Consider the following 14,632-nt stretch of genomic DNA (forward strand, 5'->3'; position numbering starts at 1 on the left):
GCCAGTTAACCTTCACTGCGTTCTTCAAAAGGGTTGGCGAACACCACGTGGCTGCCGTGAACAGTCTCAGCACATTCGCCAGGCAGCCGTCAAACCCTCGGTCTGAGGATTTTATCCATTAACTGTAGAAATTCTTGATATTAAATATACTTAAAAACTCCACGAGTTGTGGGTTCTTTCTTCCCTCCCCACCATCTCAGCAGTCTTGTACTCCTTGCTTATCACACGCACATGGAGGCGAACTGGCCGCCCGAGAGAGAGGATATTGGCTGGCTCCTTGATTAATTACAGGACACAATGTCACAAATTGGATAGTTTTTAGACATTTATAAAGTTAGTTTTATTTTGGCCCGATCCCAGGTATTCATATGGAGTCTCGCAAACTGAAGCAAAGGAAAAAAATCAAGAGAGCAGAAGGATGAACATTTTGGAGGAAAAAAGTAAATGAGAAACAAATATACATGTACACGCACACGAGTAAATAAAAACGAAACCCCCCCCAACAACCAAAAAATGGGGAAAGGAGACAGAAGTGTTACTTTTACACATTTTAGTGCAAGAAGGTGAATGACACAGACACAGACACACACACACGCATGTGTGCAGACACACAAGACAGGGCTCCAAATGTGAAATAAGTGAGGGAATACACAAAAAGAGAAATAAAAATATAAACCAGAAATTGAATTATTGAAGACATGCACCTCGATTTTACGGCCCTCTACCACGGTGCCGTGTAATTTCTCCCTGGCCCTGTCTGCATCAGCACTATTCTCGAAAGTTACGAACCCGAATCCCTGCATGCAGCGGGAGAAGGGGGGAAAACATGCACATCGTTACATTGAAATACTGATCTCTTGGTAAACAGAGAAAAAATATCACAGTATGAAACTGACATCAGCATCGACTCAGCAATACTCTCCCAAAGTCACATTTTTGGTCCATGCATATTTGGTAACGGGAAACTAAATCCAATAACAGAATACGAAACTGTAGTAGTAGTAATAATAATAATAACAGTAACAGCAACAACAATAATAATGATAATGTAATTAACAACAAGAACAATAATAAAATAAAACATAAAGCATGTGAGGCCAGACCAAAATTAAGGTATAGAGCTACTCGGGTCAAACTCTTCCACCAAGAATCTGAACATTTTTTTAGATGTTCTTTCTCTTTCAATTCATGCTGTTAATTTACATGTCCCTTTATGTAATGCTAAAAATACTTAATTAAATCCATCATTCCCCAGTAACTTCCACATGAAGCCTTCCCTTTAGGAGTAATCACTGTATAATGGGGTTTTTAGGAGATCTCATCATTTTAGCTCCACTCTGCCTGTTTGCTTGTATCACCATAATTCTTCTGGGAACGGAGTAATTTAAAACATAGCCTCGATCTACAGTTCTCTAGGTACTGGGTGCGGAAGAAGAAGAGCACCATGTTCATCTAAGCTAATGAAAATATCACTAAGTAGTGGCCAATTACGCCTTTTCTTCAATGAATTTTAAACAGCCAGACTGGCACTCAGAGCAAAAATAGGTTCAGCTGAATTCCAGAAAATAGCTTATCCAAATTTGCCTAAATTACACATTTGCTGAAGCCTACATCTGCTACTAAATGTATTAGTAATTTTCCATGTAGAGGGAAAAAAGGAATAACCAAAGGCAGTGCGAATGAGATCTGTGAGTGATATCAGCTGTACACTGTTCAACAGGAAAAGACCATAAAACAGCAATACAGCTGCTCCTGAGTTAGAATTAATTTATTTGTGCACTGTACACAAATTAATTGTATGGAGCTTTAATTCACTAAGTGATAAAGCAGGACCCAGGGAGTTAACCCACTTACTCCTATATTCACATTTATCTGAAAAGACTGTCTTGGTCACAATCATACCATCAATGCCAAAAGCAGCAGGATTTACTATATATTTATATAACTATTTTATCAAGCATTGTATCAGTTTCATCCTAGGTGCTTTGTCCTTCTCTTTCTACTTTGCAACTGTAACATTTTCTCAAGCCATTTACATGTACAGAGTAGTAAATTCTTAAGATTTTCTGGAAAAGACCTATTTCTCAATAGCTGCATTGTCCCTCTAGCATTCTTTGAACATTCCACTGTAGGATAACCTGGAACCCTTTGTTATTTTTATTTAAGTTCTGCTCTGCTTTGCTGTCCTCCATGAGTCCTTCCATATATATATAAAACATGTTCTTAACTGAGATGGTCAATAGTGTGCATTGCTCAATAAGATTTTAGAAAAGCAATTCCATCATTTTGAAGGATCTCATTACTTTGCATTCTACATGACTATATGGTTGAGTGGCGATCCATGGAGGATCCCAATGAATTATCTCTACCTGTAATCTGGATATCACCACAAATACCCTAGAAAGTGCAATGCTAAGCTGACAGAAAATTCTAAATGTATGCTGCTTGAGGTGGACTACTACAGGTAATTTTAGCTAATATTTTCTTTAAAAATATATGTTGAAAATATCAAACATTTTCAGAAACAAATTTTGATACCAACATGTTACAGACACATCGACAACTTGAGGTATATGATCTCAAGTTACTAATTAATGACATCGTTCGTTTGTAATCTACATTAGCCATCTGCTGAAGACAGTAAACCAGCTCTCCAATACTGGAGAATCCTCCAACAGAAAAGTTAAATGAACCTTTCAGGAAAGGTCACATGTAGAGATGAGTTTTTATATCACATTGTAGAAGTATTATAAAAATTGTATTTCAACTGATTCTCACAGCCTCATACTTATATGCCTTGGGTTAAATTAATAAACAATAAGTTAGCAGCTGGATAACAGATGATGTGGAGACTAGTACCAGAGGTTTTTAGTACTGGCATTATGACTATCTAGATCTACACACCCATACACTCACACATTTGTTCGTCTTTTAAATACAACCATGGGGTAGAGAAAGGATAAATCTGTTATTTTCATTTTTAAGATAAAGAAAGTAAATCAAACTGAGGTTAAACACCCAAGCACCAACAAGGCCTTCTTCCTTCCAGGTGGCTTCTTTCTACAGCTAATGGTGAGAAAATTAGAAATTAAGCTTTGAAACCTAAGTTCAGTATTCTATTAACTAAACTGCATTCATCCTAAAATCCTTCTAGTCTTCTTTTTCAAATCTAATTGCTAAATGTGTTCTGTGAGCCTCCGCTCTGTAATGTGCTGACAGAGCATGTGTGACGTACTAACTGCAGCCAGAAGAATTCAGGGTGGTATCATAAGCACTGACATTTTACAGCCAGCAGAAGTGCTTATATTCCAAAGGAAATGCTAATCAAGACACCAAAGATACAAAATGAAGCAATCTTCACCTAGGGTAAAGGACGAAGAAGGTCTTGCTGATACTTTGGGACTTCCTGATATGATACAGAGGTAAGCAGATTTCCTTCTTTCCTTTGAAGATAAATAGACTTTGTGGCAGGCCGAATAACGGCCCCCCAAAGTTGTCCACATCCTAATCCCTGGAACCTGTGAATGTTACTACCTTACCTGGCAAAAGGGATTTTGCAGATGTGATTAAATTAATGATCTTGAGATAGGGAGATTATCCTGGATTATCCAGGTGAGCCCAATGTAATCACAAGGGTGCTTATAAGTTAAAGAGAGAAACGGGAGAGTCCAAATCAGAGTGCACCAGCCTGAGAAAGACTGAACTGGCCATTTTTGGCTTTGAAGATGGAAGGGGGCTATAGGTCAAAGAATGTGGGCTGCCTCTAGAAGCTGGAAAAGGCAAGGACTGGATTATCCCTTAGAGCCATCTGAAAGAATGCAGCCCTGCAAAACTTTGGTTTTAGCTTGGTGAGACCCATTTTGACTTCTGACCTCCAGAACTGTATGATAATAAATCTGTGTTTTTAAACCACCAACTCGGAAGATAATTTGTTCAGAAACAATAGGAAATTAACATATATCTCTCAGAAGTCTGTGATTAGAAAGGTGAGAAGTGTAGCCAGCATTTTTAGAGTACTGTTCTTTAATACTTTCCTCTTGTGTTGAAACTTTAGCTTTTCCATCAACTTAACTACAATTTGGTTTCAAGAATATTAACTCATGGGTGCCTGGGTGGCTCAGTTGGTTAAGCTACTGCCTCTGGCTCAGGTCATGATCCGCGGTCCTGGGATCAAGTCCCACATCGGGCTCCCCCTGCTCTGTGGGGAGCCTGCTTCTCCCTCTCCCTGCCACTCCCCCTGCTTGTGTTCTATGTCAAATAAATAAAATCTTAAAAAAAAAGATTAAATAAAACTTGAAAAAAAGTTTAATGTACCATTCCTTCAATAGAATTTAGCATTTCTGAAAATGTGCCAGGAACTGAGCTAAGGATATTCACAGATTATCCAGGCCTAAAAAGTTACTAACAGGAAAATATGTTTACGTGAAATTATGTTTTAATGTCCCTTCATTCTTGGAAATCTAATTCACATTAAGTTTGGTCATTTGGATCTCTTGCTTTGAAAAGAAAAATTTAATAAAGTTATGTCTAAACTTAACACTTTTTCCTTAGAAGAGCTTCAAAATGATTACATAATCTATCAGTCAGGAAAACAAAATAACCAGTTGGAAGCGCTACAAAGTCAAAGACTGAATCTCAAATTCTTAAGAAGAGTAAACATTTCAGGTATTTAAGAAGATAAAAAACAGATAAACAAAAAGTAAACTTTTATTTTTTAATAAAAAAACCCGATGTTGATATGTTTGTCTATACCAGTGCTATCCGACAGAAATAAAACACAAGCCACATATATAATTTTAAATATTCTACTAGCCACATTAAAAAAGTAAAAATACATGAAAGTAATTTCAATAATGTATTTTATTTAAAATAAAATATATGCAACATACTATCATTTCCACATGGCATCAATATAAAAAACATTAAGGAGATATTCCTTTTTTCTGCTAAGTCTTTGAAATCATGTGTATTTCATACTGAAAGCACATCTGAATTTAGACTTGCCACATTTCAAGTGCTCAATATGGACACTGTATTGGACAATGCAGGTCTCTATGCTTTATACTATAACCTACAGCTCTCAGTTCCCAAACTTCTTCTGTGTTACCAGTGTTCCATTAGTGATTTACCCCTATCTTAGCTGTCCTGTGAAAACTGAGGAATGGTGTGTCTATCGGGATTATGGTTGTGGCCAAAATTTCTACCAAATGTGACAAACATTTTATCACCTGTCTTGACATTCATTTATCATCAAGGGCCTATAGGAACCGAATAACTGCCATCTTTTTAGTCTGGCCTCAGACTGCAATAAATAACAAGCAATAGGATGAGCATTGTAAAAATATTCTTAAATTTGTATAATCCTTGAGTTTTTCCATCTCAGAAGAATGAGAAAGAAAATTTACCATGTAACTTTTAAGGGAGAAATCAAAAGCAGACGTTCTCCTGGGTATGGCCGGAACACAGAAATTTAAAAATAAATAAAAGAAAAAGAAAACTAAAACCCGTAAGATGGTAACAAAAGAAAATAAACTAAGCCCTTTGGAAACACATGCACTGTTAATTTAGTTTTAAGTATAATGAAAAACATTTCAACTCAGCATTACCTATCAAATTTTACTGAAAAGCAAAGGCCTAGTTAGTGCAATTTCAAAGACAGTCTTTTGACAATATTTTGAAAGAAATAAATAATTTCCCTTTGCATGAAATCAAAATCCAGGGAAAAAGGCAAGAAATTATAGCACATTACTTGTGTCTGAGGATGGGATTAGAGGCTTTATCTTCCCTAACTCCAGCCTAAATAAACTGAAGTCTAACCCAAATTCAGATCCCCCTCATTCCAGATATCCACCTGTGAGAAGTAATGAGAACACATGAGCTAAAAACTTGCTAGAAATCTCAATAATGGTTGCTGCGATCTGGTCTGTGGTCCTTTAGTGAACTTAACAGTTGGCACTGTCTGAAGATGTGAAGAGCTCCTACACATTCAGTATTTATGATACATGTCCTTTCGAGCAACAACCACACCAGAAGTAGGTTGACAAAACTTTATGGAAAATATAAACATTAGAATGTGTACATTTCTTTACTTAATAAGATAATTATATGTGATAATTATCACAAACAAATTGTTATGGGGCTGGGTGATAGTGTACAGAATGGTGGAAAGTCTGAGTAAGTCAGTCAGAGAAAGACATACTATATGATTTCACTCATATGTGGAATTTAAGGAATAAAACAGATGAGCAAAAGGGAAAAAGAGAGAGAGAGGCAAATCAAAAAACAGAGACTTAACTACAGAGAACAAACTGATGGTTACCAGAGGGGAGGTGGGTGGGGGATGGGTGAAACAGGTGATGGGGGTTCAGGAGTGTACTTGTTGTGATGAGCACCAGGTGATGTATGAAGTGTTCAATCACTATATGGTACACCTGAAACTAATACTACACTGCATGTTAACCAATTGGAATTTAAGTAAAACTTAAAGTTTTGAAAAGCAATGAGTTCTCAGTCACTAAAAGTATCTAGCATAGAATGCAAAGTCAAGTTGAACTAGATAACCATTATTTAGAGTTCTGTTTAAGATTCTATGTGAGAAAAAAGACTGGAAGGAAATACAGGAGATTATTAGTGAATATGTTCTTTTAATGAACTATTTGGTCTGGACATTAAAAATCACATTTTTCTTTTATAATTGTTTTGAAAAGGGTTCTTTTTAAAAGTTGTTATTCAAAGAATCTATAAGGAGAGGGGCAATACAATTCATCGTTCAAACTGGAGCACTTTGAGGGAGGAAGGGGACACTAATAATCATGCTAAGACGACGGCTACAGACTGGGACTATTTTGGATAAACCAGGACATATAGCCACTCTACCAATATATTATCTTTCTATTGTTTATAGTAATATTTGTTGTGACTGGTGACATCTGGGGAATCAATAAAGTTATACATATCAGTATACTCCTTTCTAGATTCTATTTGAGTATATTACTTCCATTTTTTCCAGGGGTAGCATTTTTCATCATACATCCTAATTGAACATTTTCAAAAGGATAGTCTACCTTTGTTTTAGTTAATCACAGAAAATTAGATATGACTGACTTTATGCTTTTACAAAGGAGTATGGAGTAAAAAAAAAAAAAGATTTTTTAAAAATCCCACGAAATAATCTAAGTATATATTTTTGCTTGTGTATGAATGTAAATGATATACATTCATTTCATAATCTAGAAAAATCAAATCTAGAATATGAAGGTCAAAGACAAAAAAAGGAAGATACTCAACAACAACTTTTTCAGGCAAGCTGAGAAAGCATAATGCCGGCAAGTTGGGGGTTGGAGGGGGGGGCGGGGACGGGCAAGGGAGCACGACAGTGTTCATCTATGTTTTTAAGTGGGTATGTTCTAAAACCGTACGCTGACAGTCTCATTATAAAAAAAGAAGACATGGTAAAGAGTTGCTTTTTGTTTTGGAGTCATGTAGTTATTTAACTGTTTCACTGATAATTGTTTTACATGTAAGTATCACTTATCTCGGAATTATTTTGTGACTCGTTTTTCCATTACTGCTTCAAAAAAAAAAAATTCAATAAAGCTAATTTCTGTACATTCAGTTAAAAGACTGAGCAACTCTAAAGTGAACAATAGGACCACTCAGGTCTCCTTATCTCTGGTTCCTTTCAAGACATGTTGTAATTTTATAGTCAACCATAAACATAAAAGAAATGAGAAAATAAACTTAATTTACAAAAAGAAAAGTACTCTTTAATTTATGTGAGGTGGATCCCAGAAGAGGTACCCAGGTTTTGACTCCAAAATAAACCTCTGTTAACAAGTCTCCAGAACAGTTTCGGGAGAACCCATTCCAAGAAAGAACTTTAGTGACAGTTAAGAAGGACAAAGGATGAAGACAGATTTTGTTATCAGTCCTTGAAGGCAGATCCAGGCCATTCTGAATTCTGTGCTTTGTTTTAAGAACAACGGCCAATGAGTACACAGTCTGTCTATTCTTTAGCAGCCCCACAGAGAAAGGGGCAGTGAGGATATAGCATTTTACTGAGAGGAGCAGCATAGGCTTTTAGATTCCCCAAAGAGAAAAGGAAGGCGTGTGTCATTTAAACATGAAAATTACAGGGAGAAGCAATCGAATCAGGTAAATTAAACAATTTTTGGTAGTAGGCAAATCTTTGAAGTCAATGAAAGAAGCCTTAAGAAAGATCAATTTCCTTTGCTTCACAAGAATTCAATCCAATTATTTTCTTGGTAAGGAGCAAGGCCCCAGTGCCTGATGAAACCATACTGGGCTTCGGGTTGTTGGTCTAGTTAACAAGTTTTTAAGTGCATACACTTAAAACTAAAAATGTTTAAACTATGACTTTGGATAAACAGTGTAGCACAGAATCGTCACATGATATGTTCATGCACTTCTCATCTCTAAACCACTGTTATTTTTCCACCTTGGATCTAAAATGGTCACAAAAGATAAAAGCAAAGGGCCAGAAATCCACTGTGAAGAAACTACAAGCATAAATAGTTTTACTGGTTACAGGCTGAGCAGATTTCACTTTAAAAATACTTACCAAGTTAAGTGCTGGAGAAAGTTCTGTATAGGCATATTAATCTTTTTTGTTTAACTGAAAACTGGAAGCTTAGAGTATAATTACCTCTTTAATAATTAACAAAGAATTAATATAATCAGGATTAAACACTATCAGTGCATTCTATAAAGGAAGGGAATAATAATCAGGAGCATTAGAACAGTACATACATTTGTGTTAGTTTAGATGGGACAGGAGGTATATATATAACTCTGTGGATATATGCTATTAATTCCCAGGGTATGGTGAATTTGGAGTAGGAAACTGAAGAGGTAAGTATTATCTCATTTATTCGCTTTACTTAGCTTTTCTCAAATTATATTCTTAGAGATTTAATCATAGCCAAGGGCTATTTCAAAGTTCAGGAGAGATGACCAAATGAAAAATTAACTCAAAAACTGTTCTAACCTAAAAAATGCAAGTAGAAGAAAACAGAGCAAGGTAAATATTTCCAAGCTTGACCACAGCTGATTGTGTCTGTGGGGGGTATTTCATTTGTCGAGGAAGAAGAAAACTGTCAAATGAAACTTTTCGAAATTCAGTTAATTAAATATTTTTTCACATCACTGTAAGACTTCATCATTCCCTCACTCCTAAAATCACTGCTGCTTATTTTAGTGTATGGAAATTCTAAATCATATAGATTGGGAATTGAAAATAGTAAATTATTAGGGGGAAATAAGTTTTAATTAGAATGTTCAGTTCTCATACAGAACACACTTAGAAGAGAGTATGTATATCGAATTGTGCAGTGCTACTACATTTATTCTGATGCAAAAAAACCCAACTCACTATTTGTAATTGAAGGGATTCTACATCTTACCTCTCTGGGTAGAACTCAAAGGAGGAAATCAGCTTACAGTGAATTCCTGAGTCACTACTCCCTGTATTTACGCCTTGTCAAATTTATTCAAAAGAGAGAGCAAGTCTACTGAAGAACTGAAATATTAAATTTGTTCTAAGTATGTCATTTCAAGTCTGATTCTTAAAAAGCTGAATTGTTCTGTTAGAATTCACAATAGAATTCTCATAGAATTTCACTTGAGTCTTTTCTCTTTTCCTTTAAAGTAAGCACGTGAGGGCAATTTCAGTCCAAATAAGGGCAGGTGTCTCCTGCCCCTGATTTCCCTTATCCTCTTCCTCCTCACACTCTCTTGCTTCTACTCCCACCCCTTCACTCCCCCAACTGAACTATTAGGATAAAGTTTGGCCATGTGGTAGCTTATTTTTAGAGATAATCTGATCCAAGCCAGGTAAGTTGGGATACTTTTTGCAGGCTTGAAAAACAGCTTTAAGTTTTCTGATTACTTACTATTTAAAACAAAATTAAAAAGAAACCAGGCACACTTAATACTGAGATGGAGCTTACCTTAGAGCCACGTTCATTAAAGATTATTTCTACATCTAGGATTTTGCCAAACTGCTGCAGAGACAAAAATAAAAACATTTATTCATGGTCAGCTTTTTAACCACATAATTTATTTTCTCCTGAAAAAAGAGTTTTGTTTTTTTTTTTCAACTGCTTATTCAACTTCCATGTTTCTACTTGTTGGTAGGTCCCAATACCAGTTTCTGGTTTTCCCTCATCAATGAGCCGATAATTTATCCTTTTTTCACTCCTTTTTCAATTCACCCACTCATGCATTATCCACCTCTATATGGTAGAAGCTGTTCTCAGAAGATATTCACAGTGTTACCCTCCTGCATATTTCTTCATGGACAAGAAGTGGGGCTTTTCCTAACTATGTGTTTAATGTTTTAAATGTCTCAGTTTTTTTTTCCTCATTTATAATTTTAATCGAAGCATTGCTATTCATTTTTTTCTTAACTCTTTCTTATAAGCACCAAATTTTAATAGCTAAGTCAATTTTGGGGGAAAGAAACACCATCAAAGAACTTCCCTCCAGAACAAAACAATGATGTTCATTCCTCCAAACAACCAAATTTGAAGTCTACCAAGTCACACACACAACAAAAGTAACAAAAATCACATCCTTCAGCTGACTTTCAAAAAAATTAACACCCTAGCGCATCAAAATATACATTTTCCATTTGCTTTGTTTAAATTAAAAATAATAATTAAAAAAAGAAAACTTGAAGGAAATCACAATCAATTGCCTGACTCATTTCGATGTCATGTACAGCATATGAAGGTCAGGAAGGCTATTTGCAGCACATGTGATTAGGAGAGATTGGTCTTCAAGGTTTAGCTTTCTTCCCAACAGTGTAAAATACCCACAATTCCAAGTATGAAGGAACACAGACAATCTCCTTTGAGAATTCCACAGGACAATACAGGCGCCTGAGCTGTTCTTCATAGAACGACAAGGCTTCTGTCAAATTGACACAGTTACCCTGTGTAAAGTACTTCCCATCCTGCTTTCAGTACTTTCATTGAGAGGTCAAGAATCAGTCTTGAGAAACTCCCATGTGGAATCTTCTCCTGGAGATGTGGTGATTGGAACGGCTGTCAAATCATTAATCACATAATCAAACTCTCTCCCTTCTTTGCCGTACCTCTTCAGTACTGGAATACAGTCTTCTATTAGAACCTGATAGCAGTCTCCTTTAAGACTGTCTAAGACATTGCCACATGTTTTTCGCATTATTTCTTCCATCCATCAATCACCATTTGGTCAATTTCTACCATAGTGACCATCTTTGGTTTCAGTTTGACTATTTCACACAATACGTCCCCGTCTCCACCCCCAAGAATCAGCATGTCTTTGCCACTGTAGTCTTCTTTTCCACTGCCCATGATGGCCTGGGTATACGCCAAATCACTCTCTGCCAGATTAACGTCCCCACTAAGGATGAGAATATTTCCAAATTGCTTCGAGTGTAGAATTTTAATGTTCTGATAAGGTGAATCTCCATACACCACTTCATCTATGTCACACTCAACCAGGCGACCATCAGCACTGGGCCAGTATCTGTCGATAGCTCCTCCTCGAATTATGGGTGGTAATCGCTTCACCCGCACAGCACTGTCCTGACTCAATTCTTTCATTCTTTCTTCTACTTTGTTCAAAAGACTGTCAACTTCTTGGCCTTGTGAATCACCGGCATAACTCTGAAGATCCAACAACACTAATCCATGTGGGTAAATTCTCAAACTGGCAAAGCTGCCGTTTTTGTTGATGTAGGTCGCTAGATAACCATGGTCTTGCCAGTTGTGCACCGACTCCGTCATCCCTTGCTCCTGGAAAATGGACCGGAGGCCTTTTAGAACGGTCTCGCCATCAGCTTTGGCGCTGAGCTTGAAGTTGAGCGTGCTGTGCCGTGCTGCTGCCATAGTGAGGCGAGGCCCGGTGCCATGCCTGGGGGAGGCGGCCGCGGGAGACTGGGGGGCCGCACGGCATGTCGGGCTGCCTTAAATGTCTCAGTTTTTAAGAAGCAAATCCTACGGAGAAAGATACACTACTGAAGGCTGTTTTTCTTTTCCTTCTTTTTTTTAATTTCTAAAAGTAAACCATATTCACTGTAAAAGTCAGGAAATACAGATAAATAAAAAGGAAAAGAGGAAACAGAAAATGAAGATCCTCTGCACACCCACCATCTTACCATTCTGGTACACAGCCTTCTCTGCTTTTCTGCAGGCATATATCGTTAAGGACATATTTCCAAGTATTACTTTTTTTTTTTTTTTTTAAAGATTTTTTATGTATTTATTTGACAGAGAGAGAGACAGCGAGAGAGGGAACACAAGCAGTGGGGGAGTGGGAGAGGGAGAAGCAGGCTTCCCGCGGAGCAGGGAGCCCGATGTGGGGCTCGATCCCAGGACCCTGGGATCATGACCTGAGCCAAAGGCAGACGCTTAACGACTGAGCCACCCAGGCGCCCCCCAAGTATTACTTTTTTTTTTAACTTAATATGCTATAAACAGCTTTCCAAGTCAATAAATATATATCTCTGTTCTCATTTCTATAGATTACATGTTATTTTCCATCGTATTAAACATTCACGGACATTATACATGATTTCATTTATTTGCCAATTTAATATTTCAGCAATGAACACCATCAAGAACATTTTAAGTAGTAACTTTGTTTTGTAATTAGTTAAATATTTTAACATTTGGGAAATAAGCTAAAGACACCAAGCCTAAATAACTGTATTGGTAGGCAGCTCAACAGCTGACTGGAGGGGCATACTTAAAACACAGTGGTTATTTGGAGGAGGCGTGTAGAAGGGGACCAGCCAACCTATTTGATTCAATGCTTGGATGAAATGAACTGAAGGGATGTGCAGGAAATCTCCTGGAATCTTTTTGGCCCCACTTCCCTCTGAGTACTGGCCTCATAGACCCAATTATCTCTTTCACTTGGATTTTAAATCAGAATTCAGGAAACGGGAAAACACTAAAAAATGAAAAGAGCAAGACAAATCATGCTTTCTCCCTGGGCTGAATCATTACTATCTTTTTCAGAAAACATGTACTAAGAGCCCATGTTTTCTAGAGTAAGACTTCTGGGCTTGATTCCAGTTTCATCATTTAACAGAACATTAGGAAATTAAAAGAGAGAGGAAAATGTCTTATTTTAGGTAGGAGGGGATTTAATTTTATTTCTATGCCCATCCAAACAACTAAGATTGGAATGGTGTTTTAGAGTTTTCCTTTGCATTTTCTAATGTGTCCTTATACCGTCCTGCTAGGGTAAGGACTGCCTTCCTTTAATGGTTAAGGAAAATGAGGCTGAAGGAAGCCATCCGTCAAGTTTACACAGCTAATAAAATGAAGCATGGAATCCTTGCTCTTTACCACTGCTGATGTCCTTCCAAGGGATCGGTACTAACCATGCAGAAGACAGAGCAATCCTACCAGGTGTCCCTTGCAAGGAACATTTTCTTTTCTTTTCTTTTTTTTTTTTTTTTTTGCACTTAGCAGCCTTATAGGAAGGGCATAATACATTTCAAAAATCACTGATAACTGGCCTAGGCAGATCTTCAATGGACACAACTTTTCTGACCTGAGAGAAAACACACTTCTGGCAGATGAGAATATACTCCATTTTCACCGATCTCCAGAGATTAGGATTCCATATAATCTCTGATAATTCAGTAAAGAACCCAATAACTCATACTCCTGGGAAATTTCTTCTTAAATATAATATCAATTCTTTAAGCTGCCCTTTATTATTTTCTGTTGTTTTCTCTTCTGGAGAGATGAACAGCTGGCTACCGTTTTCTGTGTAAAGGCTCTTCAAGTACTTCAAGAACATTATTAAATCTCAATGCTGGCCTTGGCTTCGGTACAGAAAATACTCCAGGTACTCAGCTGTCAGTGACAAAACTTTGCTTCAGGGTCTTGTCATCATGAAGTGGCCACGACCAGGACTTCAAGCGGGGCGCCTGCTTTCCTGACAAAGCACCATGCAGCAACAGCAACAAAGTTTTTTTAAACCATGATCTCTTGTTCCTAGTTCAAGTTAAGAGTTTGCTCAAATGAAATCTGGCAACAACACATAAGCCCAGAAAAAAGGTACGACTTCCAGCAATCACTCACTTTCCAATAACTTAAATCTTTGCTGTTACACTGTTTTCATGACGGTGATTTCGGGAGGAAGTGGAAGCTGGAAGAACACATCAGAGGTAGCAAACTAACCACCTCCACCTGATTTTAGATATTGGTCTTGCTGAGTTACGAGCAGGGAAGTAAAAATAAAACACAGGTACTATCTGCTTCACAGACATTAGGTCACTGAACTCGTAACACTCTGAAAAGTAAGGATTACTGCCTTTGTCCTGATTTGAGTACTGAAAGGCTCACGTCCCAAGAGACCCCTCGGTCCTAGGCAAACCGGATTGCATAGTCACCTTGTTATGTGAGAACCTGCAAGGCCCATGTCTAGAATGACAGGAATGACGGTGCTAGGTGACAGAAGTTCCTGAAGACTGATGAAAACACTGATTTACCTTAGGATCTCTCTCAATCTATGTGCAGTCTTATCATAAAGTCCTAATGACTTATTAAAATACACTGGGTTTAAATTATTGGGATTAAATTACATTTTCACTGTAAAACCCACAAAA

At 37.2% G+C, this 14,632-nt stretch overlaps 1 protein-coding gene and 1 pseudogene across 21 annotated transcripts in view; both read right to left on the reverse strand.

Moving 5' to 3' along the window:
• Positions 1 to 14,632, reverse strand: part of RBFOX2 (RNA binding fox-1 homolog 2) — a 283,206-nt gene that overhangs the window by 27,544 nt on the left and 241,030 nt on the right. For 16 of the 21 annotated variants that reach the window (XM_078076540.1, XM_078076542.1, XM_078076539.1 and 13 more), the window contains 2 exons: positions 9,969 to 10,022; positions 705 to 797 (listed from right to left, as the gene is read on the reverse strand). In XM_078076540.1, coding sequence (XP_077932666.1) covers positions 705 to 797; positions 9,969 to 10,022 — 147 coding nt within the window. The remainder of the gene's footprint in view (positions 1 to 704; positions 798 to 9,968; positions 10,023 to 14,632) is intronic. The other 5 variants (XM_078076546.1, XM_078076544.1, XM_078076547.1 and 2 more) reach the window with 1 other exon arrangement.
• Positions 10,371 to 14,610, reverse strand: LOC118540842 (spermine synthase pseudogene; annotated as a pseudogene).

This window comes from Halichoerus grypus, chromosome 6 (assembly GCF_964656455.1).
Source record: "Halichoerus grypus chromosome 6, mHalGry1.hap1.1, whole genome shotgun sequence".
Classification (NCBI taxonomy): domain Eukaryota; kingdom Metazoa; phylum Chordata; class Mammalia; order Carnivora; family Phocidae; genus Halichoerus; species Halichoerus grypus.